Genomic DNA, 27,844 nt, shown 5'->3' with positions numbered 1-27,844 from the left:
ACGCTTCAGTTATGAAGAATAGCTTGCCTTGGGGCAGGGAACTAGATGTTCTATGTTCTGGTCTAGATGGTTTTAGCTACTGATACAGAAGTGCTTTCTTCCTGTAGTAAAGGGGTAAGGTCCACATGTTGAAATTGGCAGATGTCGAAAATGGAGGGCAGAAACCTAGGTTCCTGTTTCTTGAAAACAGACCATGTGGGAAGAAGATTGCCTGATGTATCCTCTTAAAAAGGAGAGGCACATGTGCCAAATAATTTGGGGTCTTGGATCTTACAGCTTGAGCGTATTCATGTTTGGAAGTAACATTAGATTCAACAGCTCTGACAGATGTGTGCAAGCATAGAACTGTAGTCTTAATAGTAATCTATATTAGTTCAGAGCAGGGCTGTATTAACCCATCGCCAGGCCCCTAGACTTTCAGGTATTTTGGGCCCCCTCCAGCACTTCAATCCTTCACTACAGCTGACAGCCTAGTCCTGATACGGTAGGTTCTAGACCGCAGTACATAGGTTCATTTTGAGGGTCTCCTGAAGAATTCTATTCACATTTTAAAAAATATTTTTACTGCGCAAGTAGAACTTTAGGAAAGCACATTTTGGGGGTATAATTGTTCAATACTGTAATATTTTGAAGTGAATAAAAATATTAAAATATATAATTTATGGATAATTGTTTTAATATAAGACAATTTGTTTCACTTCAATCAAGCAGTTAATTATCTTATTAATAGAGGTTATATTAGAGAATCAATTTATTGTAATTTATGTGGGAATGTACCTCAGCAAAAAAAATTGACGGGCCCTTAGTCCCTGCAGGGCCTCTAGACTTCTTCCTAGTCAGCCTTATGAATAATACAGCCCTGATTCAGAGCACAAAAACCTTGCTGAATATTGTCTAGCCCCTGTAGAAGCCAGCTCGGAAGTTTCAATCCTCCTCAGCTTGTGCCGTGATGCAGGCACCCGGTATTCAGAAGTACACTGCCCCTACGCCTGGAGGTTCCATTTAGCTGTTAATGCATCTGCCGTCCTTTAATTCGGCTCCCGTTTCTTTTTCTCCAAAGTGATCTCACAAGAACATGGCCTTTGGGGTCCCGTTTCTGCTTAGGATTTCCCATAAGCTTGCTGCTTGCCTTTCCCTGTCTTGCCCCTTTAAGCGGCAGCCCAGTGGGAGGAGCGAATAGAACGCTTCGGGTTTTATGTCCTCGCTTTTGTCATATGATCCTTCAAACCGGAGCTCGTCCCTCAGCCAATCGGGGGCTTTCTTTTGAGGCCGATTGACTCGGGAGTTCCCAAAGGGTCTTTATATTTTAAAGGAGCCTCATGCTTGGGGAAGGGAAGCGGCCCCGGTCGATGCGGGAATCGGGATCCTGACGGCTGAAGCGATGAAGTCTGGATGTTACTCCGGGAGCAGAGCCGAGTCCTGGGCATGGAGGCGGCTCTGCTGCTGGGCTCTGCTGCTCTTGGGCCTCTGCTGCTGGGAGGCGAGTGGGGTGGCCACACCCGATCAGGTAGGATGTTCACTTTCCGGGGCGCCTCTTGTCCCCCCCTTGCCCCTCAGCCGAATTGGACCGAGGTATGAGCCTCGCAATCAGCTCACCGGTCGACGTGTTTTTGAGGTCGGCAAGTCTCTTCCATAAGGATGAAAATAACACGCGTGTCAGACCGTTAGTTTCTCGGGGCCAGTATTATTTAAGCCCGGCAGCGGCTCTCCAGGGTCTCGGGCAGAGGTCTTTCACATCACCTACTACCTGATCCTTATAACTGGAGAAGCCGGGAGTTGAACCTGAGAGCTTCATGCACACAACGCAGATTCACTGTCACTCAGCAACAGCCCTCCCCCCCCCCAATTAATAACAAGTTGTGACACTTTAGTGCTATATTTCTTGTGTCACAAGTTCGGTGGACTGTAGTAGTATAATTTTTATCCTACCCTGCTTCTCCTCCCAGGAGCTTGGGACAGTGTACTGCTTGCCCCCCCCATCCTCACAACAACCTTATGAAGTAGGTCAGTTAGAGTGACAAGCCAGTTTAAGTAGACAAGAGTCCCCTTTGTCAGCTTTACAAAAGGGCCACCTAAGGGTGTAGATTGGATATCTTGAGTGCAGAAGGGAAATTGTTTCCATAGTGAAACAACAATAAGGTGCCTGTTGAAGATTGCTCGCCATGCGTCACATTGTTCAGTAGACTAATTGTGCAAGGGAGGCTTCCCTTTTTTAAACATTTCCTCCGCCCCCGCTAGCCTGTGTCCTTTACGTAGAAATACCTAATTACATTTGTATGGGGGGGCATTATTCTTGTGTAGCACAAGTGTCTGATCTTGCAAAAAAACTTTTAATAAACCAGGGCATACAATATAACGAGGTAACCTATATACAGGCTGCCCATGGATGAAAAGTGGCTGTAATGAAAAATAGGATTCTGTGCGTGTTGTTTGCTTAGATATATAAAAGATCCTGTTTTCTCTATGGAACTGAACATTTCAAGTGAGGCTGTCTTTGAAGTAAAGGCTCTAGATTTTGTTTGAGGGCAAGATTACACAGCTCTCATCTACACACACCGACATGTGCACACACACTCACATGTAAACCAGGCTTCTGGGCTGCCTGCTCTTTATTGAGACAGAAAAAATTCCATCCACTTACAAGGTTTTTCCATCGTGGCCCAGAGTGAGTCCTAGAAAGACAAGCTCCCTTGCCTTGTGACTGGTTCACTTCAGCCTATCATAAAGCAGAGTTAGTATGTCCAGTGGATGCTGTTGACCACAGTATCCTGCCGAGCCCTCCGCTCTGTGCATTGTGTTACAGTGATTCAGGGGCACAGTGATTCAGGCGCTATCTGAGAGGTCGGTCTTAGAAGGTGGTGCTAAGGGATTCCTGCTCTGTCCCTTGGCCATTGGCCTGTGGGGTTCTGCAAAGTTCAGTCTTCTCCCCCGTGTTACTTAATACCTATATGAAACCACTGGGAGAAGTCATCAGGAGGTTTTAGCTGCATGCCACCAATATACCAATGATACCCAGCTCTACCTTTCTTTTCCACCAAATTCCAAGAATGCTGTTGATGTTCTGAACAGGTGCTTGGAGTTAGTAATGGGCTGGATGAGGGCAAACAAGCTGAAACTGGATCCTGGCAAGATCGAGATTTTCTGGGTTAGTAGAAAGGCAGACCAGATCTCTCCTGCCTTGGTTGAAGTTATACTTCCTTTGAAAATCCAGGTTTGCAGCTTGGGCTACTGGACACAGCAGTCACCTTAGAAAACAAGGGAGAAAATACCATCTATAGTAAACTGGTATAACAGACTTTGGGATATCTTCATTATGGACAAAATAGCTGATCGCTTGCAATCCATTGACAATCCACAATGCCAATCAACATTCTTTGAACAGTGGTTACCTTTCGTACATCATATCAGCAATACCAGGGAATTACGCAACCCCGATCCACTCATTTAGACCTTTATTGGCGCAACTTGACCAAATATGTTGTAGTCAGTAAATGTTTTGTAAGACCTTAAGTTATATTTATCACGCTCTCTCCTAAGGCATACTTACGCTCTGTAAATAGTTTTTTGTTTGTTGTATATTGTTATGAAAAAAAATTGAAAAACTTATTAATTTTTTTTTTTAAAAAAAAGAAGTTGCGGTGGTTTGGAATACTTTTGCCCAGCTCGATTGGGGCATCAGCTGTGCCAGTTCCTGGTTCAGTCAGATCTAGCCACAGTGACCCATGCCTCAGTTACATCTAGATTGGACTACTGCAATGCAGTCTACTTGGGGCTACTCTTGAAGAGTGTTCGGAAACTGCAGCTAGCGCAGAAGGCTGTGGCTAGACTGCTGGTTGAGGCTAGCTATTGGGAGCATGTGATCCCAGTATTACAGCAACTACACTGGCTACCGATCTGCTCTCAAGTGCAATCCAAGGTGTTGGTTTTGGCCTTTAAAGCACTACATGGGACCAGGATATTCAAAGGACTGTCTCCTCCCATATCTTCCTGCCCACAAATTGGGATCACAGGCCAAGGCCCTCTTGTTTGTCCCATCAGCTAAAGAAGCTCACCTGGTAAGTACATGAGAGAGGGTCTTTTCTGGGACAGTCCCAAATTATGGAACCGCGTCCCCAGAGAAGTACGCCTGGTCCCCTCACTGCTGATCTTTGGTAGGCAACTGAAGACTCTTCTTGTTTTTTTAGGGCTGCTTTTAATCAACGTTGTGTTTATGTGCATTGGCAGTTCTAAACTGTGTTTTTAATTTTTTTAAAATGTATTTTATTTATATTGTAAGCCGTTTTGAGTTCCTGCAAGATAGAAAGACTGCTATTAAATGTTTAAAATAAACTAGTCAATAAATGGAGAATGCATAGCTCACTTGGGATTGTTTTCCCCTCATGCAGTGCAGCAAGTGTCAGAAGAGTATGCTTGGAAGTTACTTGGGCCACTCATAAGGTGACGCAATCAAATCAGTGCATATGAAACCAGGGCCATCTCCACACGGCTTACCTTGTTCCGGAAAACAGCGAAATCTCATGTGAAATCACGTGAGAAGACGCTGTTATCGCATCTTCTCGTGAGATTTCGCTGTTTTCCGGAACAAGGTAAGCCATGTGGAAATGGCCCATATGTGCCATTAAGGTGTAGAATATCTATTTCATGTCCATTTTGGGGGAGCCTTTTTTCTTTTGAATGGAACTGTGAGCAATGTTTTAACCACAGCTTGACTAGAATATGGTGTGTCGGGGCAGGGGAATCTAGACCACTGGCCGTATTTTACTATCTTTGTAAATTAAATGTATACAGTACTGCAGAGCATACTCAGCAGAATTCAACTACCACACATAGCATGGGCAACTCTCAAATATCTTTAATGCAGTCTTGAAAATGGCTGTTTACCTGGTTGCCTGTAGTGAGTAAAACTGTCTCCAGATAAGTGGAGCTGGGAAGTGTTACAAAAACTGGATCCTTTTGGGGGGGTTGAGACAAAATGTAAATTTGTGCCCATATTCCTTGAGGTATCTCATCCTGTGTCCAGGTGCCAGAACCGTCACAGAATTGTTCCACTAGATGACCTTCAGAGATAACACTTCAGTCCACCCCCTGTTCTTTCACCTTGCTACCAATTAATCCATGCAGAGAGCAAGGATGAACAAAATTTCCAGAGCAATTGCTTCAAGCAGAGGAACTCTGATAGAGGTTATAATTTTGTTTGCAGTCTGTTCTGTGCCTTTAAATTAGCGCTTTACAGGCTGAATTCTATGGTTGTCAACTCTGGATTGAGCAATTCCTGGAGGTTTTGATGGTAGACTCTGGAGAGGGTGGGGCTTGAGGAGGGGAGGGGCCTAATGGCATAGATCCCACCCTTCAAAGCAGCCATTTTCTCCAGGAAAACTGATGTCTGTTGTGTGACGATCAGTTGCAATTCCAGAACGTCTCCAGCCACCAACTGGAGGCTGGCAGCCCTACTCTGAACATATAGAAGCTGCCTTATAGCAACTCCTCTCTGTTCTGACAAGCTGAACTCTTCCCATGATCTCCTTGTAAGCAAGCACCTCAGATTTTCTCCTTTGCCTCCCTTACAGGGTCATTGTATAGATTGTAAGAAGATAACTTACATTTACAGTACAATCCTATGCAGAATCAAAAAGAGTCCAGTAGCACCTTTAAGACTAACCAATTTTATTGTAGCTTAAGCTTTCGAGAATCAAGTTCTCTTTGTCAGATGCATATTTGACCAGTTTCTGTACCATGCATCTGATGAAGAGAACTTGATTCTCGAAAGCTTATGCTACAATAAAATTGGTTAGTCTTAAAGGTGCTACTGGACTCTTTTTGATTTTGCTACCACAGACTAACACGGCTAACTCCTCTGCAATCCTATGCAGAGTTACTCCAGTCTAAGCCCATTGAAGTCAATGGCCTTAGACAGGAGTAACTCTCCATAGGATTGAACTGTTAAGTATTTGGAACACTTGAAAGTGCTCTGCAAAATGCAAAGTGTTGTTATGGGTATGAATGAGCAGGCAGGCTAGTAAATGTTTTTTATAGGCCATTCTGAGTACATATTTGCAACACCATTTTAATCATCCAGTTGTATGCCTAACAAGACTGTGAAGTTTGGTAAAATAGCAAGGGATTGTTCTATTCTTTCAGTGTTTATGAGTGGATTTGGTTATTTGTGTGTACAAAGCTAGTAATAGTCATTCTGGAATAATTAATATATTGTTCTTAGGAGTGCTGGAGCGTTCTTTATATGTTTGTGGTGTGAGTCAGCCAGACTTAGGATTTTTTCTGAGCTGGCAGTACAACACTTTCCTATCCTTGTCGTTCATATTTCTGTGGGAGGGAAGGTCAAGCAGCTTCCACTTGTTACAAGCAAGAAAACTGCCATATTACCTACATGCAATTTGAAGTAGCTTACCACTTGGTCTTGAATGTGCAAAAGACAGCTGAAGCAGCAAGACCAAAGCAGTAAACAAAGGCTGGTTAGAGCCAGTAGATAAGAAAGCAGGGGAAATTCCACTTAACAGTGAGAAGCAGGCAAACAGAAGAAGGTGGGCTTTGCCTCAGAAAAGCAAGGTATAAAAGATCCTTCCCGCCATTTTGGGGCAGGCTCAGACTTTTGCTGTACCTGTACCGCTTATTCCTGGAATAAAGTTTTTCCTCTTTAACGTTCTCCGGGCTGGTGTAGTTATTTTGGCAAACCACACCAAGTCAAACAAACTTGCTATTTTTGCAACACACTCCCTCATGCCTGTGGGTCTTTGGCAATATTATTCATACTGTGAGTTCTTTTGCTATTGACGTCTGCTGCTCACTGGCTGTGCTGTTTGCCCTGTGGCCAAAACCCACTTCCTCATTGTTAAGAACCTGAAAGATGAAGAAGCTGTGCTTGGAGGTCTGTTTCTCAGAATGCCCTTAACCTCAGGTTTGGAGTTATTGCCGATGTTATCTTTGCTGTCACCAGGTGGGTTAGTTTATTGGTTGAATTTAGGCCCTGCAATAAGGCAGATTGCAAGATTTTAATTTCGTTATTGAATTCCCTACAAATAGCTGAGAGTGGAAAACTAAGACCTTAGATCTTCATGTTCACTGCTTTCACAAGGCATGGTTATGTAACACACTGTCCTTGTTTCCCTCCCCCCGACACCCATGCACCCACTTTTAAAGGGCCCTGTCTACCAGACATATACTGGAAGTACTGTGTTTGGAAATCAATTTCCAGCTTTGCTAGGGCCTAATTGGCATTGAGATTGTGGGGAGAGGGCTTAAATCCCCCTTGCTCAATTTCTTCCATCCTGAAGCGGACTTGGAAGCCACTGCTTGCTGTGCTGGGGAAGCTTGCATGTAACCCATCAGTGTACATAAACTTTTCCTAGGGGGCAAACAGCAGCTCCCTGGAGCCATTTCAGGCCAGGAAAATGGCACAGGGTATAGGGCTACCAACCTCAAGGGAGGGCATGGAGTTAGGGTTCCCAGTTTCTCTCCAGGTGGTGGCTGGAGGTCTCCCAGAATTACAACAGATCTCCAGACTACAGATATCAGTTCCTCTAAAGAAAATGGCTGCTTTGGAAGGTGGAGTCTATGGCATTATACCTAGCTGAAGTCACTCCTCATGCAAACCCCACCCTCCATAGGCTTCACCCACAAATCTCCACAAATTTCCCACCCCAGAGATGGCATCCCTATGTACTGCTTCCACCAGGGCGGGCATCCGAGGTTGTCTGGGGGTGGGAGAAATTTTCCTGGCGAACTGTATTGGTTTGAGGCAAAATTGCCAGAGTAGTAACAAGTAACAAGACCCCTCCTACCGCTGCTATTCACCTTCACCAGCCAGAGGGCTTTGCTTCTGGCTTTACAGAAAACCTCTAGGCCCTACTTTTCCCCCACCCCTGCTCGATACTACTGGCCTCACACAATTTGGGACCATGTTCCAAGGCCTCCATCCCAGACCCTCCTATGTTCCAGAACATTTGATCTTGAGAGCTGGCAACTCTAACCATTGTGCCACCCTAGGCAACTGCCTAGGTTACCCAGGAGATTGGTTGGAGTTCTCCAGACTCCACCTGGAAGTTGGCAGCCCTATTAATACACCAGTCCAGTTTCTTGTGCTTGAAGATGGCTTCCCTGCTGAAATGGAGAGTGCACTTCAAAGTCTCTGCTCTGATGTAGATCCTGTGTGGACATCAGAGGTTTACTACTGCAGAGGTCATGAAGCAGTGGCCCGCGTTAAGCTGATAGCTGAGGATGCTACCTGGTTGCAGGTGGCCACCTCTGTACCCTGTTTCCTGATGTGTGTTGCCTATTTTCTTCTGCACTCTGTTATGCGTGGGAATAGCGATGTCATGCTGACCTGAACACTCTGTTTCCTTGTATGTGACTAGGCTTTACAACACCAAAGAATACATGACAGCAGTACCTCTGCACCTAAGAATTGCTGCAACTTTTCAACAATTAATAGTGCAACACAGAGACTACGGTGGATGGCATCTTTTAAAAGCCAGTTTAAACAAATACACTTAATTCATGCTGAGTTTGCAATCAGTCTCTCAGTCTCTCTTTAATGTTAACCTGTTTTAGCTTGCAAATCGAGAACATGATACATACCCCTCCTAATCACTCTACCGTTTCTCTGTTTTTCACTGTGCTGTTGCTGCTGTTATGTGTTTATTCATACCCCACTTTTCTCCCCAGTAGGAATCCAAAGCGGCTTACATCACTCACTGGTCTCTTGTCCTCCATTTTATCCTCCCAGCAACAACCTTGAGAGGTGGATTAGGCTGACTGGGGATTTGAACCCAAATTTCTCAGATCCTAGTCTGACATTCTAACCATGGGCTTTAGTACTATATTCTTGTCATATAACCCATATTATACGTTATATCTCTCTGGGTTCTTCTGCAGTGGCTCGGTGCAGATACAGGCTTAGATCCCTGCAGAAAGTCTCAGCTGCCGCTCCAGCAACAACATGATGGGGATTGTTGCAAACTGGACCGCCCCCCACCCCAGTCAGTGGCATCATAGGGCCCGCATGTACAAGAACCATGTTGAACGGGAGCTGTAGTATGGAAGGGAATCGGGTGTAAAAGCTGGCTGGATCCAACCGAATTTAATCAACTGCCCTTTTCCACACATTTATGCCTCTATTAAAAGAACAGGACATTTTTCTCCTGCACATTTGGCAACTCTAGTTGACACCTGTAAGAATGGACGGTTGCAGGTTTATCCAAGATACTCAATAGTCTTAGTGATTTAAAAGTCCCTAGTCTCTGTTAAAATCTGCATTTAGGTAGAAGGGTTCCAGGTTGAGCAAAGATATTTAACAGCTATAACTCCCAAGTCTTTGTTTAATCTTTAAGGCATTGCAAGACTTCATTTTTTACTGCAACAGACTAACATGGTTACCCCCTGTGGAGTTATTTCCCTATTAAAAGTATTGACTGTTGGGGCTCACCGTCAACAAGATTCTCTGCTGTGAATTCAATCCATTTTGCTCTAATTGCTTTAGTGGTTTTATGTAAGATAAGCTATTCAGCTAAGACTCAGTGTGTTTTTGAGTAACTTCATTATTGTAGCTAGAAAAAGCATAGCATTGAAAATGGCATTCATGTATGCCCTTGTTAGATAGCAAACAATATTTGTACATCATGTGGATGAAATAAAAATAAGAAACACATCAGGGAAGAGAATGGTATCCTTTGAAGAGAAACCAGTTCTTTCTCTTCTGAAGCAGTCACATACATGTATGGCCAAACTGTATGTTTGGGTTTTTAAAGAATTGGCTTAAAGTTTCCCTGACTGAACACAGGTTCCCTGCAGTTGCACAGCAGCTTTGGGGAATGGCTTTTTAAAAACAAAGGCGAGCCCAAATGGGCTTGGAATGCTGCCACAGCCTTTCCTCCCTGCCAAAACAGCAGAGGTGGTATGGGGGGCGGGGGAGGAATTTCCCCATCTTGCTACTTCATGTGGGGTATTCTATGCACAGTAAAAGGATAACAAAGTTAGAGGAGGGGGAGCTTTCCAGGTCTGCTTTGGCTTTCCTGTACACCTCTGCTCCACTCCCTTCTGCTCTGGGGAAAGGACTCATCAGAGCCAGGCCCAGAGGCAGCCACCAGGCAACTCGCTATCATGCAGTTTGCATGATTCACCAAGGCGGGGCAGTGGCAACCAGATTACATAACTCACCTGGGCCCATCATCAGCCTCCACACAACTTGTGCAACTGACAGTGGCCACCACAGAAATCACCTGAGTGACTTGCCACCAGACGACTTTTACAAACTCGGCTACACTTTTCTCAGCAAGTGGGTGCCAGGAGGAGGGAAGGGGGCAACTGAGAGCCAGTGTTGTGAAGTGGTGTGAGTGTCAGACTAGGATCAGACCAGGCCAGTTTAAAAAAAAGTTGATTGGCACTTTAATATCACTGTATACTCGCAGCCAAAAAGATAAGATCTAAGGTGGTACTGAATGAGGTTGTTTCATGATTCCTGGGATAGTTTGGCATACCTGTACTGTTTTAATTAATTTTAATTTACCTTTAGAAACTGTGATAATGGATTTAACTGTTTATTAGTCGATATTTGGTAAATTGTGATGGCCTATGGCTATAGACAATAAACTCTTTGGACTTTGTATACCATTGTAGTGATAGAGTTAGCCGGTTCTCTGAATTTCCAGCTGTCATTAAGAAGAAAAAGTAAGTCTCTAGCTCTGAGACCCAGTTTGTTGTAATGGTTAAGAGCAGCAGGAGGACTCTAACCTGGAAAAGCAGGCTTGATTCCCCACTCCTCCGCTTAAAGCCAGCTGAGCGACCTTGGGTTAGTCACAGCAGTCAGCCCCACCCACCTCACAGGGTGATTGTCGTGAGGATAATAATAGTGTACTTTGTAAACCGCTCTAAGTGTGCGTTAAGTTGTCTTGAAGAGCGGTATATAAATTGAATGTTATTATTAATGTTATCATATCTCCTTGAGGAAGAGGCTAAAGACTTACTTTTTGTTTTTAAATGAAATCTGGGAATTCAGCGAATCTGCTAAACCTATCATTACAATGGCATGTCGATACAGCAATATTAAAGCGCCAATCAACTTTTTGGGTGCATGTTTATAATGCTATATCACTATAAGGGTTGAATTTTTTAAAAGACTGAAAATGAAATCATTCATCTTGAGGGGGCGGGGTGAGAGGAGAGGGAGTGGTTTGATGCTGACCACAGTCTAATAATAGAAAAGTGGGTTGCAAGTGGGTGGAATAAAGAAAGATGAAGGAAACGTTACACACAAGAGGAAAAGGTGACTCAAAATCAGCTTCCCGATAAAAGGATGATGAAAGGAGAGGGGAAAAACTAAAGGAACAAAAATGTGTGTGAAAATCAGGGGATAAACGGAAGCAGTATAAATCTAGAACCAAAGGGGAGGGGAAACCTTGTGCGGAACTGAGATGAACCCCCTTCAGACCGCTGTTAGCATTCACATGCTTATGTGCTTCTCTATGTGCAAAGAGAAGCTAAAACTGTTCTCCCTGACGTTTCATTTCTTTGTGAAGCAAAATTATTGTTGTATGGAGGACATTCGCCAAACTACAAGTGACGCCTTACACAGGTTGGACACTTGTCAGCTTCCCTCAAGTTTTTATGGGAAATGTAGGCGCCCTGGTTTTACAGCTTGGCTCTCCATTACAGCTGCAAGACCAGGATGCCTACATTTCCCATCAAAACTTGAGGGAAGCTGACAAGTGTCCAACCTGTGTAAGGCATCATTTGTAGCTTGGCTCTCAGTCATGTGAGAACTCCTCTGCCATCTCTCCGTCTAAACTAGTCTAGGAATGACCATTGTCATTGGGCTGTAAGATCCATGGACCGTTTTACTTGCTTCTTAAGTTCATGGCAGAATGAAACATTGGCCCGTCTGATCACATGCCTTGCAAAAAGCCCCAGAAACCTCTGCAAAAGTCAGGGGGAACACAAGATGCAGAACAGTAGAAATTTTCACAGCCTCATTAGTTTTTGTCTCGGCTTTGGTTACATTTCTCTGAACATTCTGCCCTACACTTAAATGCACTTAATTTTGGCTGGATTAAGTATCATTTCTTCTCAGGATATATTGCAGATGGCTAGCTCACAAGTTTCTCAGTTCTGTTCATGCTGGTTTTGGAGGCTAACTCAAGAGCTCTTTGGAGGATGGGGTATGAATGTTAGCAGTCTTACATATAAAAAACAATTGCTTGGCTCTTTCTCTGTTGTACTGTAATATGATCAGAAAATAAAACCTAGGACGGGATTCTGCAAATAAGGGTTAGTTGGGGAGGGGGTGTTAAAGCAACCCCCTATTCTGGTTCCCACTGGTTAATCTATCGGCTTCCCTGGTTACCTCCTCCACTCCGTGGGGTGTGTGGGTTGTGGCCATGGAAGTGCTGCTGCCATTTTGGATGATGATTTACTGAACGGAATTGTTTGTACTTATGATTTTATTGTAGTTTTAACTTTTGTTGTATCCACCCTGAGCCCACTCAAAAGGAGAGTGGAATATAAATTAAGTCAGTCAGTCAATCAGTTCGTTCTCAGTGGCGTCGAAGAACTTCCACAGGACAAAGAAAACATAGACTGGGCCGCAGTGGCACGAGGAACAAAAATATGTCACATCAGCTCCTACCTCGGCCGTTTCCACACTACTCACCTTCATCTGGAACGGGGCGCAACGTCGCGAAAAAAACGCGGAAGATAGCATTGTCTCATGCGAGTTTTACACGATGTCGCGCAAAACTTGCGCGAGAAGACGCTATCTTCTGCGTTTTTTTCGTGACATTGCGCCCCATTCTGGATAAAGGTGAGTGGTGTGGAAACGGCCCTGATCTTTCTAACTGGCGTGCCGTGCCGTGGATCGAATCCAGGACTTCCTGCATACAAAGCAGATGATGTGTGTATCATGGAACCGTGGCCCCTTTGCAGGCAAAATCTCCATGCTCCCCCAAAGTCTTAAATTTCATTTAAATTAATATGAGTTATTTTTAGCTATGTCTTAAGATACATATGTTCTGGAAAAAATGTGTTTCAGTTTGTTATTGAGATGTTAGGTAATAATACTCTTTAAGCCTAAGATGTTCTTATTAGGGTATCTGAAAGGTTATGCGGAGTCCTCTGTTACAGAGTTAGCTTTACATTTACGCACAGCCAGGGCTTTTTTTCTGGGAAAAGAGGTGATGGAACTCAGTGGTGGAACTCACGACAGCACAATGACATCACTTTGGGTCAGCTGGAACAAGGGGGGCGTTTTTTAAATTTTAAATTGCCCTAGGTGAAAATGGTCACATGGCTGGTGGCCCCGCCCCCTGATCTCCAGACAGAGGGGCGTTTAGATTGCCCTCTGTGCCGCCATCAGGGGGTGGGACCACTGGCCATGTGACCATTTTTAAGAGGTGCCGGAACTCCGTTCCTCCGCATTCCCGCTGAAAAAAAGCCCTGCCCACAGCTGCTAAAATGGTTGTAGAAGCAAACAGGAAGAAACCAGAACTGTCTTCAGTAAACGAATGGTTTAATAAAATATGATAGATTTTTTTTATTGATGGAGTTAGCACATTATCAGAGAACCCGTTTGTTTTTTGTCTGTAAATTAATACATACATTAAAAAATTAATCCACCCTGCAAGGGTGTTGTTCCAGCTTCATGCAACCCTTTTTCCTCCCAGCAGTGGACCAACAAACCTTCCTGGGTTTATCTTGGTAGGTGAAACCCATAATCACCATGGAGCAGTTGCTATGGGTGAGCGGCAGTGTGATTGGGGAGGTGAACACGTTCAGGATCCCCCTCATCGCAGCGACACCTCGGGGTACCCTCTTGGCCTTTTCCGAAGCTCGAAAATACTCTGCTTCTGACCTGGGAGCTAAATTCATCGCCCTTCGCAGATCACAGGACAAAGGTATGAGAAAGTCTGGGAGGGAGAAATGGAGTGTATCTTACGTGTTTTAAAAAGAAGGGGATTTCAGTAAACTTAGAGGTGGAAGAATATTTATTTTATTTTATTGCACTTCTAGACTGCCCTCCCCATCAGACAGGCTCAGGGTGGTGTAATAACATACGATTTTTACATAAATATGGCAATGGATTTGAGTGGAAAGATATGCCGATCTTGGGGGAAAGGGGAGTATCCTACTAGTGCGACATAAGGTGTTTTTAGTTTGCTTGTTTATATAGTTGTAATGTATTTTACGTATGTTATTTTCATGTTGTCATTTTTATCTGGTTGTTTTTATATTGTTGTTACTCACCTTGGCTCTTGAGATGCTTGCATATATAGGTATATACATATTTTTTTATATAAACTAAGTAAAGCAAATTCATTTTGGCTTATCACCACCACCACCCAAACATACAACAAGTGCCCGGTACCTGCGTTTTGATATTGTTCCATCCCAACAGCCATAGATTTTGGAAGGAAAAAAATGGGCTGGGAAAGAATTTGTAGACTGGACAGGAAGTTGAAGCTGACACACCCTTTCTATGGTTGAAGGACACAGCAGAGTGACTGCAGGGAAGGGAGCAGTCTGTCCAGAAGTACTGCAGTCCAGTTGTATTCCTCAGCAGTGATCTGCTGAAGCTACCTGGGGCAGCACCTTGAGCCTTAAAGCTATATTAAAGGCATTGGCACAGGATTGGCTGTCTCGGGTCACCTGATTCCCAGAACCCAAATGATTCTGAACCCCGGCATAACCCAACTTGGATTGCTAGCGGTTTTCTCTATTGACCAGCAGCCTGCTGATGTAGAGGGTTAAGAACTCTATGGTGCTTCTAGTCTGAGCTGGGCAGCGTAACAATGCAAACCTACATACATGCGCTGCATTTACAACCTTGGTTTGTGAGTAGACATGTAAAATTGAGCTGCAAGTCAAAAACTCAGGAAAACCAGGGAGGTATAGTGGTTAGACTAGTGTCAGATTAGGCTTTGGGAGATTCCAGGTTCGAATCCCACTCAGCCATGGAGACTCATTGGTTGACCTTGGGTCAGTCACACACAGACTAACCTATTTCACAGGGTTATTGTGGGGATAAATGGAGAAAAGGAGAACACTGTAAGCTGCTTTGGGTACCTATTAGGGAAAAAGGCGGGGTAGAAAGGGAGTAAAATAAGTAAATAACAAGAAACCCGTGTAAACTTAACTTCTGCCACTAGGAGCCAATTTGAACAAGACAGTTGTGTCTCTACATCTGGAAGATGCTTTTGGGCTTGGTGTGACTCAGGGGAGTGGGGGAGAAAATGCCACAGCTGTCCGTCTTTTTGGAGGGTTCTGGAGAGGCCTTTTTCATGGCCTCTCCAGAAGTGACATTCAGGTCATGGGACCTGTGTTGTGGCCAGCCAGAGCTGCCAAAATCCCTGTTTTCTCCTGCTCTGGATATTTAAAAAAGCGAAAAGGAAAGGATGAGAGAGAATGCATGAAATAAGCACCACTGACCTCTGTGGAATTTATTTCTCCTTCATTGCTTCCTCTCGCCACGGTAAACTAGAGAAAGAGAGAGAAGGAACTCACCAGTTTTTGAGGAGCAAGAATCCAGATTTAGCCCTTTGCTCTCTTGCTTGCTTCTGCAGGAAAGCACTTGCTGTAATTTCAAGTCAAGCAAGCAATTACGGATTCCTAGAGAGGCTATTAGCGCTGGCTTTTGCATACGAATAAAGTGGTAGGTGGGCAGCCTGTCTTCTGGGGCTCCCAAAGCTACTCAGGCCCTGAGGATTTTGGTCCCTCCTGTTTTGGTGGCCCTCACTGTGTAACAGGGTATCTCCTCTATAGGCTTATAGGCTATTCTTTCAAGAGTAGCATGCTACTCACTGATAATTGGTGTGAGAGACCTAGGAATATTTTGCAGGAGGAGGAAGACGCTACTGAGTTGGAGAGCAGAACGGGCTCTTGCTAAAGCATTCCTCACTGCTCCTGTTCTGTCTCCCGCACCCCCCCAAGAAACAACCTCCCTTTATTGTTCAGTGAGTTGGGTGATAGGAAGAATGAACTTGCCTGTTCTTAGGCAACCAAAGCTCTCCCAGTGCTTCCAGCCAATGTAGCAGAGTGGCTAGGGAGACCAGGGTTTTAAATCTGCATTCTGACATGAAGCTCACTAACTGTGCTATCCTAACAACACTTTCTGGGGAGTAAACTCCATTGAGGAGATCTGAGACATGATAACAGCGTCTTCTCGCATGATTTCACTATTTTGCAGAATAAGGTAAGCCATATGGAAACGGCCCTGAGTAGGGTTCTGACTAGACCTGTTTAGGATGAGTCTCTCAGCTAAACCCACCTAACAGGTGTTCGATGTATTGTCGAAGGCTTTCACGGCCGGAGAACGATGGTAGTTGTGGGTTTTCCGGGCTGTATTGCCGTGGTCTTGGCATTGTAGTTCCTGACGTTTCGCCAGCAGCTGTGGCTGGCATCTTCAGAGGTGTGAAGATGCCAGCCACAGCTGCTGGCGAAACGTCAGGAACTACAATGCCAAGACCACGGCAATACAGCCCGGAAAACCCACAACTACCACCACCTAACAGGGATTGCGTGTGTGTGTAAGTAAAAGATAGGGATGACCCACACTATGTATGCCCGTGGAGGAAAGACAGGAAGAAAATACAATCAATAATAATTTAAAAAACTACCTGACAAGAAAAATGGCTGTCATCACTGACCTGGCCTATAGCAGCAGTTTGTTGTACAGAAATTAGCGGTTGAAGTTTTTCAAAGCACTAAAATAAGTATTATTACTTGTTACTACCTGCAGATCACACTCCCAAATATTTATTTAAATAGCCTGCGCCTGGACGATTTTAATGACTTTTTAAAGATGATTATTGATTTTATGATTTTGTGATTAATTCACTGTGTTTTATGAATGTTGTTACCCGCCCTGAGCCCATTTATGGGGAGGGCGGGGTATGAATCAAATCAAATCAAATCAAATCAAATCAAATCAAATCAAATCAAATCAAATCAAATCAAATCAAATCAAATCAAATCAAATCAAATCAAATCAAATCAAATCAAATCAAATCAAATCAAATCAATAAATAATAAATAAGCTGCTTCTGTGGGCACTGGAGAAGGATCAGTATAAAAAGTTGCAACTCCAGATGCAAAATTCATTGCAAGAGTGTTAGAGTCAATGTTTAGAATAATAATAATATTTGATTTATATACAGCCCTTCAGGACAATTTAACACCCACTCAGCAGTTTACAAAGTATGTTATTATCCCCACCACAATCACCCTGTGAGGTGAGTGGGGCTGAAAGAGCTCTGGAGAGCTGTGACTGACCCAAGGTCACCCAGCTGGCTTCAAGCGGAAAAGTGGAGAATCAGACTTGGTTTTCCAGATGAGAGTCCTACCGCTCTTAACCACTACACCAAACTGGATCTCAGAAACAGTCATCTTTAGACACCATGTTCCCCCCTATTCTGAAGAGAGTTATTCTTTCCCTCCCAAACAGAGACAGAACACCTAGTGATGTGGGAGTGTGTTTTCAGGATAGGCCTGCCTTACTTAGGACACCAATCTGGAAGGTCTTCCTGGTGCTCAGATCCTTTGGCAGTCTTGCAGTTCCAGAACTTGCTCCAGTTGCCTTGAGGTGTACACCAGTCCTGACCTTTGTTTGGGTATCTTTCCCAGGAGCCACATGGAGCCCAACTTCGTTCATAGTTGACGATCGTTCCCTGACAGATGGGCTCAACCTTGGTGCTGTGGTAGTTGACTCAGAAAAAGACATTGTGTTCCTGATCTACACTCTCTGTGCCCACTACAACCTATGTTCCGTTGCAAGCACTATGATCATTCGCAGCCGTGACGACGGGGTCACGTGGAGCATTCCCAGGAACCTTTCTGAAGAGGTTGGCACAACCGTGTTTGCTCCTGGACCCGGCTATGGCATCCAGGTGAGCTTGCATTGTGCCAGGTATACAGGCCTTTTAAAAACAAATTTATTTATTTGCTACTCTTCTTATACGTATGTGTATATACCATGATTCTACGGAAGCATGGGGAAAGCTACATAAACGTGGATTCATGTGAGAAAAGTACAAGTTTGTTTTTGTGGCTACAGATATGCTCAAAAGCCTGTGGGCAAAGTCTACCGATATCTGAACAGCATGAGGAGTGAAAGGGATTGGAGGAAGGGTCTTTGAGTTCTGTAGAGCTCCCTGCTCTTCCATAGGACTACGCAAAACAGTAAAAGCTGCTGATCATATCATATATCATATCATATCATATCTCACTTTTCTACCAGTGAGGCTTACGTCATTCTTTACTCCTTCATTTTATCTTCACAACAATCCTGTGAGGCAGGTTAGGATGAGAGTGTACTGGTCATCCAGTGACCTTCCATGGGCAGAGTGGGGATTTGAACCTGGGTCTCCTAGATCCTAGTCCAACACTCTAACCAGTACACCACGCTGGTTCTGCAAAGTGGAGAGGAAATATGCAAATGGGCTCAGTTTGCATGAATCACAAAATCCATCTTTGTATATGTGTGCAGATAGACTTTTAACTTATTTTAGTGTGGAGCGCACACAACCCCGTTTATTAAAAAACCCAAGTAGCGAACAATACAAAACAAAATATATTCAACCATTTACAAAGCAATAGCACTTTAAAGAAGTCTAAAAGTGTTATGGGAGGGAAAGTGACATGGTATAGCCCGATCTCATCAGATCTTGGAAGCTAAGCAGGATCAGTACTTGGGTAGGCGACCACCAAAGAAGACTCTGCAGAGGAAGGCACTGGCAAACCACCTTTGCTTCTCACTTGCCTTGAAAGCTCCTTGCTGGGGTCGCCATAAGTTGATAGTGACTTGATGGCATGCACACACGCACACAGGCACGCACGTGCATGCACACACAAAAAAGTGTTAAGAAATACCAAACTCCGTCCAGAGATGTTAAAAAGGTTTCCCCTCGAAAAGGGTGGTAATACTATTTATCACTTATAAAGTGCCGCAACAGTTAGATGCCGTGCAGTTGTAATATTAAAAACAAACCACCCTGCCTTCAGGCTTCAAATTCTAGAAACGGGAAGGGGGAGGGGCTTGTATGTATGAAGCTACTTTATACCAAGTCTGACCCTTGTTTTCTGAGTTTCCTCCACTTTACTGCAGTCTCACCAAAACCTAGTTTGAAATGATCTTTTGGGGAAGATTGCCGTCAAAGTGCCTTTGCATGCTGTGTGGATGGAAAGGTGCACTTTTTTTGAAAGTCTCACCTACACTGGCAGCATTTTCCTTGCCTCAGCTACCTGAAGATGCTGTTTCTGCCACACTACTTGAGGGTTTTTTGGGACCTTAAAAAACTAGCAATTGCTGGAGATCACATTAGCGTTTATAATGTTATAACAATGATGACTAGCTCCTCTGAATGATACTTCTCTGTAACAAAATGAGCTAGAGACTTTTTTAAAAATGAAAGTTGGCAATCTAATAATTTTCTCCCAGGCTGATAAAGACCTCTGGAGGTACAGGGAAAGATGGCCATCACTAAGGGGCTGATGCAAGGAAAGTGTGGGGGAAACTGCCATGTGGACACACCATTGCCACTGTGAATTATGGTGGCAGCCTGACCTACACAGAATAATCATCGCGGTGTGAATGCAGAATTAGGCATCTGCAGGAGTCACTAGGGAGGGAATTCCATAAAATTGGGGCAATTACTGAAAAGGTCCTGCTTCTAGCTTCCCCAGGGTGCGGCTTCTCTTAGTGACAGAAGCAGGGTCCCCCTTGTTGCTCTTAACTGAGAAGAAAGGATTGTATGGGAGGAGGGATTGTGAATATGGGATATCAACCTTATTTTGAGCCCGTTGCTCTGATTTGCAGAAACGTCACGAGCCCAAGAAAGGCCGCTTGATTGTCTGTGGTCATGGGATGAAGGACCGGGATGGGGTCTTGTGTCTTCTCAGCGATGACCACGGTTGGACGTGGCGGTATGGGCGGCAACCCTTGCACGGCATCCCTTATGGTGGAGCAAAACGTTACAGTGACTTCAATCCTGATGAATGCCAAGTGGGTGTGATCCTAAACGCAGGACAATTTGCTGTGAGGAAATCATGAGCAATTCTATCTCTGTATTATTGTGAACTGTTTATCATGATAAATTATTTAAGCACAAAAGTTACAAACAGCAGAGGCAGTGGAACAAGGTCCGTCACCAGAAAAAGGTGCGATAAAATGTTTAAAATAAATGTAGATTGGCACCGGCAGAAAAAGTGCAGCCTTTGGGCTGCTGTGAGTCTCCAAGGACCCTCTGGGTTCCCCCTGACACCGCCAAGACCCAACCCAAACATCAGGAAAACACACCCCATGATTTTCCCAGCTCCGTTGACCCCCAGGATGACTGAGGCCCTTGGAATTTTGTCCCCTTGATACTCCTCCTCAACCCCAACATCCTTAGCTGGACAAGACTTGCTTCCAAGGAAACGTAACTGGAGGATTTGCTGGTGGGGGTGGCCATTGCTATGTTTTATAGGGAATATTAAGTGCTGTGTGGAAAATTGCTTTACCGTCAGCTGCAAGCATATCTGGAAAGGTCCCCCTCGGCAAGATCCTCCAATTATGTTTCCTTAAGCAGCATGACAGGTCTATAATCTGAAAGCGCAAGGACTGAGTACTTAAAGAAAGAAAGAAAGAGAGAGAGAGAGAGAGAGAGAGAGAGAGAGAGAAAGAAAGAAAAAGAAAGAAAGAAAGAAAGAAAGAAAGAAAGAAAGAAAGAAAGAAAGAAAGAAAGAAAGAAAGAAAGAAAGAAAGAAAGAAAGAAAGAAAGAAAGAAAGAAAGAAAGAAAGAAAGAAAGATGATTATTCAGGAAAATAGATCCAGAGGAGTTAGCCGTGTTAGTCTGTAGTAGCAAAATCAAAAAGAGTCCAGTAGCACCTTTAAGACTAACCAACTTTATTGTAGCACAAGCTTTCGAGAATCACAGTTCTCTTCATCAGATGCATGGAGGGCAAGAAGAGACTGGTCAGATATATAGGTGGAGAGGGGAGGGAGGAGTAGATGCAAACAGTAGCTTCTGATATGGAGATCAGTTTGCTTCTGTTAAGGAAGTCAGCTACTTCTGATAATGAGATAACCATCCATAGACTCAGCCCGGAAAATCCACAACAACCATTCATAGTCTCTATTCAATCCCAGCCTGACTGAGTCAAATTTACATATGAATTCCAATTCAGCAGCTTCCCGTTGGATTTTGTTTTTGAAAGGTTTCTGTTGAACTACAGTAACCTTTAAGTCCTTGATGGAATGTCCTGGTAGATTGAAGACAGCCCCCCAACCTGAAACGACTTCTCACTTACAATCATGAATCGGCTAGCAGAGTCACTAACACAGGTACCAGGCCCTGCAAGAGACCCAGATGCCAGCTCTGCCCTTATATCTACCCAGGAAATACAATTACAGGACCCAATGGCGTCAACTACACTGTCTCTGGCTCTTACAACTGCTCATCCTCCAATGTGATATATGCCCTCATGTGCCAACAATGTCCATCTGCTCTGTACATTGGACAAACCAGCCAACCTCTGCGCAAAAGAATAAATGGACACAAATCTGACATTAAAAATGGCAACATCCAGAAACCAGTGGGAGAACACTTCAATCTTCCAGGACATTCCATCAAGGACTTAAAGGTCTCTGTAGTTCAACAGAAACCTTTCAAAAACAAAATCCAACGGGAAGCTGCTGAATTGGAATTCATATGTAAATTTGACTCAGTCAGGCTGGGATTGAACAGAGACTACGAATGGTTATCTCATTATCAGAAGTAACTGACTTCCTTAACAGAAGCAAACTGATCTCCATATCAGAAGCTACTGTTTGCATCTACTCCTCCCTCCCCTCTCCACCTATATATCTGACCAGTTTCTTCTTGCCCTCCAGATGCATCTGATGAAGAGAACTGTGATTCTCGAAAGCTTATGCTACAATAAAGATGGTTAGTCTTAAAGGTGCTACTGGACTCTTTTTGTATTCAGGAAAAGAGGCTGAAAGACTCAGACATTGTGAAGGGTAGCCCTCACTTTCTCCTGCCTTGTTTATATGTCACCCCTTGGAACCCAAGATTTCAGAACACCCCTTGCAACATTTTTGCTTATTTTGATAACTACCCTGTAATATTTTTTGTTATCTTTTATCTACCCTGTAATGGTTTGCTTGTTCTTAAACCTTTTAAACCTTGTACCAAAGGCTTTTGCCTTAAACCTCCTCTGCTTAACTGGTTTTACTATAAGTTTTTGTTATAAAGAGTAGCATGTCAGAACGTGAGGCTGGTTGTGAGGGGAAAAAAGGTCTTTTTTTTCTTAAACAAAAGTAGATTTTATTTGTAGGTACATAAGCTTGATGGTTGCAGAGTTTTGATAAGTGTATTGGTTTCAAAGTAGTTCTTAAGCTTGGCAGTTTCAAATAAGGTTATAAATTCACAAGCCCAGTCACATAGACTAGTTTTCCACACAAGTCTTCACAAACAAACTCCTTTTCACTAGAATCACACAAACAGTTCAGGCTTCACACAGATTGTCTGATTGAACTAGAATAAAGCCCCTTTCAGGCTTCCACACAGAGTGCCTGCTTTGCTCAGAATCAATGTTTTTTCTCAAACACCCAGACACACTCAGGCTGTGCACAACTTGCCTGTTTTGACCAAAATGAACACTTTTCTCTCAGCTCTCTGACTAAAACTGCAGTTCACTCCCCCCCCCCTCCGGAGTTCAGCTACTGTCCGATGAGATCACACACCATGCATCCATTCAGCCCCCCTTTTTCTTTCCTCAGAGGCCTGCATTTTAACTAACAGCAACAACTTTTTAAAAAACCACATTCATAAGCATAAATCAAATTTAAACTATTCACATGCAAAACATTACACCCCTTCTCTTCCTGAGAGTAACTTATGGTATCCTCCGTTTTTATATGCTAATGGGAGGGGAGGAAGTGGACAGTGTGAGAGGAGTAGAATGCAAATCAAGGGAGTATTTTTATTTCCTCCACTCAAATCTTATCTCCACCTGCATCTTCTTCCAGCCCTACGAACTGCCAGATGGCTCTGTGGTGATCAACGCCAGGAATCAGAACTTCTACCACTGCAGCTGCCGGATAGTGGTGCACAGCTACGATGCTTGTGACACCCTTCCGCTGGAGAACGTGACCTTTGACGAGACCTTGGTGGACCCAGCTGTGGCTGCTGGGGCCCTTGTCAAATCTGGCCTCGTCTTCTTCACCAACCCAGCCCACGAGAAAGAACGTGAGTAGGAAATTGGGTGCAGGAGAGCCAAGGGTGGGCTGAATTTGGTCCCATGCAAGACAGAGATAGCGGCTGGCAATCAAAGATCATACTAAGCTGGGTGGTAGTGGTATTTATTTATTCATTTATATACTGCATTCTTAATTAAAAACCAAATTATAATGGTTTTGCAGTTTGTCACAGCAAGCCTTTCCTAAATCAGAAAGCAGCTTCTGTAATACAGCTGCCAGCCTCCAGGTTGGAGTTCTCCTGGAATTAACAACTGATCTCTAGATCACAGAGATCAGTTCCCCTGGAGAAAATAGCAATTTCAGGGGGCGGGCTCTATGGCAGGAGTGTTGAATTAATTCATTACGAGGGCCAGATCTGACATAAATGTTATTTTGTCGGGCTGGGCTATGTGTTCCATAAAATTTAATGCCAGATAACAGAGATACAAACTTTATAAAGGACACAGGCAAACCCAATTAATACAGGTTTTTTGCTTCAAAACACAAACGTGCTTAAAACATTAACACTCTTACCCAGTATTTCTTTTATTTAACAGTCTTTGATAACTGACACCTCTTGCTCTGAACTGTTGCACAAAATTGAGTATGCTGTTCAGATGTGTCAGCCCTGAGACATCTGTGTTTTCTCCCCCTTCCCCCCTCTCATTTCGACTTGTTAAAGAGTTCTGGAGAACTCAAAAACTTGCAGTCTGTTTTGTGTAATTTTAGTTGCTCTTTATAAAAGGTATTATGTAGGCATGTGCTCTGTACTCATCACTTCTGGGATCCTCCAAATAAAGCCTGTATCCATCAATCTCCAGACCTTTTTCCAATGGATGAGGGTGATTGCTCTAAAGACCTGCTCTCTAGGGTTTCAGGCAGAGCTCTTCCACATCACCTACTGCCTGATACCTTTAGCTGGAGACTGAATCTGGGAACACCTGCATGCAAAGCAGGTGCATGGAACAATACTAATACCCTCTCCCCAAGTTAGCACAATCCCTGCCTGCCTGTCAGACTGAATTGTAAACTGTTTCTTTTCTAGATGGCTTTTGAGCTAGATACAGGAGGGACAGGGAAGGGACTGCTCCCATTGCCTGTTGTTCGTTGTTTTCACTGATGTGCCACTATAGATGTTTTGAGACGTTTGGGTGAATTTTACAGAAACCTGTTGAACCTGGCTGACTCAGTGAAAGCGCAGGGGTTATATTGGATCCAGGACTGCTGCTAGAGAAGCAAGTAAATGAAGCAGCAAAAAGTCCTTCTCCCAATTTAGACTAGCCTGGAAGATGGCCCCCTACCTTGATATGGCTGATCTAGCCACCTGGATTCATGCCATGGTAACATCGAGACTAAACTATTCTAATGCACTCTGCATAGGTCTCCCCTCAAAGTCGACCCGGAGACTCCAGCTGGTGCAGAATGCCGCCGCTCGTTTACTTGCAGGATCTAGACAAAGCATGCATATCACGTCCATTCTGCAGTCACTCCATTGGCTACCCATCACTTACAGGGCTCAATTCAAGGTCATGACTACTACATCCAAAGCCCTTCATGAACTAGGCCCCTCGTATCTGTAGAACCACCTCTCCCCCGTATGTTCCACCATGGCAGCTTCGCTCATCTGAATGGGACCATCTGCAGATTCCACCCTTCAGCTGGGCAAAATCAAAAGCTGCCCGCACTCATGCTTTCTCTGTAGTATCCCCCACCTTGGAAAAGGCCTGCCTGAGGAGGTCAGGAAAGCTCCTACTCTCCTGGCTTGCTGCAAGCTATACAAGACTGGATTATTCAGGAGGGCTTTCTACCCAGATTATAGGGCTGTCTTATAAGCAATAGGTCAAAGAGATACTTTGGTAAGGGACAGGGACCGTACACTAGGCTATTACTATCTGCTGATCTAGCTATACTCCTACTAGGTAGCATGATGTTGCTAAAGATGTCATGTCAATCACTTATGCTTTAATTCAGAAAGGTTTCATCTCTGCGTTTTGGCTTTATGCTACTTCTCAAATTTGTGGCTACCATACCCTATTGTATTCTGTTTTTCATTGAATGGACCAAGCTGCTGATCATATTGTATTTTTGCTGTGATGCCCTAGTCATTGATTATATTGTATTTACTTGTAGTGTGTAATCCGCCTTGGACCTCAGTGAGAAAGGCAGACTATCAATAAAGAAAAACAATAATAATTTCACTTGCTTTAAAATCCTATGCTGCTTCGAGCATCTCTGGGTGAAAAAGTGGTTGGTGAATAAATTCAGTCAATAACCAGAATAGCCCTGACTCTGAACTGTTTTCCTTCCCTCAACCCAGGAGTCAACATGACACTGCGCTGGAGTTTCACCAATGGCTCGTCGTGGTGGAAAGAGGCCTTGCAGATTTGGGGCGGTGCCAGCGGTTACTCCTCCATGACGGCATTAGATGGGACAGAGCCAGACGATGCCCACAGCCTCTTTGTCATTTATGAGAAGGGCCAGGTTGAGACCACCGAAAGCATCTCCGTGGCCAAGATCAGCATCAACGGGAAGCTCTGACCACACAGGGTGTCCTCTGCCAGATCCGGTTCCCTGTGTGCCTTTGTCAGTCCTGACCCTTGGCAGGGCTAGGATAGAAGGGAATTTGAACTGGGATCTAAGGGAGAGCCCCAGTTCAATGGGAACTCTCCAACTAGGACTGGTGGGGAGGATGAACAGTTGTGAGCCAAGGGCATTGGCAGAGCTTGGGGGACCACCAGCCGCTGTCAAAGAAGGGCCTAAGGGGGTTGAGTGTCTGTCCTTCAGTCATTTCCTCTCCTCTCTGTATGCCTGCCCACAGGGACGCCATGAGGGCAAAGCCTTTTCCTCCCCCTTTTACCATGATGCTGAGGCTGGCCGTCCTACCCTACCTCAGAAGCACTCCTGACTTTAGATGTTGCTATTGGATTTCTGGGTAGAGGGACAGAGGTGAGGGGTGGGCTGGGGTAAGCAGGAGATAAGAGGAAGGAAGTCAGAGAATGAGTACCAATAGACGTTCAGCCTGTACTTGATTATCATTGGTAGATTCAAAACAAAAAGAAGAAAACTGTCAAGATTTGTAGCAAATAAATTAATTATGCACTTTCTCTTATCTATTTTTTTTAAATGGAAGGAAACTATCAGAATTGCCTTGTTGATCAGACCAAACCTCCACTTAATCAGCTGGATGCCTCTGGGATTTCACAGGCGTGGCACGATGGGAGGTAGTTGTGTGGCCTGAGCTTCTGGTACCCAGGGCTATACTGCCTTTGAACATGGAGGTTCTGTTTGCCTATCATGGCTGATTGCTGCTGATAGACCTGCCCTTTATGAATTAGTTTAATTCTTTTTTTTTAAAGTCCAGTAGTCATCATCATGCCTTGCTGTAGTAAACTCCATAAATTAGTTACTCAGTCTCACTGGACAAGACAAGAGTCCTGTTTTGGGGAGAGGGATGAAAGATGTCCTTTTTCTATTCAACTTTTAAGATGATGATCTCAGCAACAAAAATCCATGCCACAATAAACTATGTAATAGTTTGGGGCTTTTTGTTAAGAGGAAAGACAAATAAGCGTGTGTGGCGTGTGGAGGTGGGGAACAACATGATAGAGGTTTATGAAGTTACAGCATGAGGCAGAGAAAATAGAAAGCAATCTTTTCTCAAACATGGGAAAAGCTGACATAAAAACCCTGTTTACATATTACAGAGAACGCGCATACACTCTGCATATACATGTGTGGATCGGCTTGTAAGAAAAAGCTAATGTGAGTTCCCTTTACAAATGAAACCAGGGAACAGTACTTGAATAAATGGGTTTAAATCACACGTCCAGCTATACATGCATTGAATATAAGATAAGAATTAACACATGTAAGAAAAAATCCAAGTGCACACCATATACAGAGCCAGTGTTGTGTAGTAGTTAGTGTTGGACCAGGATCTAGGAGACCCAGGGTTGGAATCCCCACTCTATCATGGAAACTTGCTGGCTTATAAATAAAGGGGGGTATAAATGAAGTAAATAAAATAATAAAAACAGATTGTGTGTTCACTGGAACTTGGAAGCAGAGTTGCTATTGCCTCTGATAACGTGGTCACATAATTCACATATGCGGCACAGTGTGTAACTGCACCTGGCAAAGCGACTCCCACCACTGCCTACTCACTACATTTTATTTTTGCAAGGAGCTTAGTGGGGTGACATGGGTCCCCGTTTTGTCCTCACAACAACCCTGTGAAGCAGACTGCACTGAGAGTGAGCAACTTGCAATTTGTGTGTGGGGATCTGAACCTGGCTCTCCCCTGGTTTAGTCTAATGCTGCTATACCATACTGGCTTTTGCTGGGGGTATGCATTAACAGAGGCTGTTGCAGCACTAAAAAGGTTGGTTAATGAATCTCCAAAGGGTTCCAATCGCAGGCAGTCCCCACTGACCCCAATCAAAGCTTTATACTAAGGGTATGTTACAAATGCACCTGGTACAGCTGAGTCATCATGGCTTAGCAACCCGATTCTCGACGGAATCCCTCCAAGGAGATAAACTGGTAACCTTGGCAACAGAACAGACAAGAGAAACAGGTAAGCGTGCAATATTGCCAAGATCCACTTTGCTCAGAAACAGACAAGT

General features: G+C 44.1%; 1 protein-coding gene across 2 annotated transcripts; it reads left to right on the top strand.

The window, feature by feature from the left end:
• The first annotated feature begins 1,238 nt into the window (after positions 1 to 1,238).
• NEU1 (neuraminidase 1) lies at positions 1,239 to 26,323 on the top strand. 2 transcript variants are annotated; one of them, XM_054978526.1, is made up of 6 exons: positions 1,239 to 1,507; positions 13,706 to 13,898; positions 17,623 to 17,885; positions 19,814 to 19,999; positions 23,010 to 23,229; positions 25,537 to 26,323. In XM_054978526.1, the coding sequence occupies exons 1-6, from the start codon at positions 1,382 to 1,384 to the stop codon at positions 25,755 to 25,757; spliced, it is 1,209 nt and encodes a 402-aa protein (XP_054834501.1). In that variant the 5' UTR covers positions 1,239 to 1,381; the 3' UTR covers positions 25,758 to 26,323. The 2 variants fall into 2 exon arrangements, with proteins under 2 accessions (XP_054834501.1, XP_054834500.1); XM_054978525.1 differs by having other exon boundaries at positions 19,814 to 20,032.
• The last annotated feature ends 1,521 nt before the right edge of the window (positions 26,324 to 27,844 follow it).

This window comes from Eublepharis macularius, chromosome 4 (genome assembly GCF_028583425.1).
Source record: "Eublepharis macularius isolate TG4126 chromosome 4, MPM_Emac_v1.0, whole genome shotgun sequence".
Classification (NCBI taxonomy): Eukaryota; Metazoa; Chordata; class Lepidosauria; order Squamata; family Eublepharidae; genus Eublepharis; species Eublepharis macularius.
This window is presented reverse-complemented; position numbering and strand designations above follow the sequence as displayed.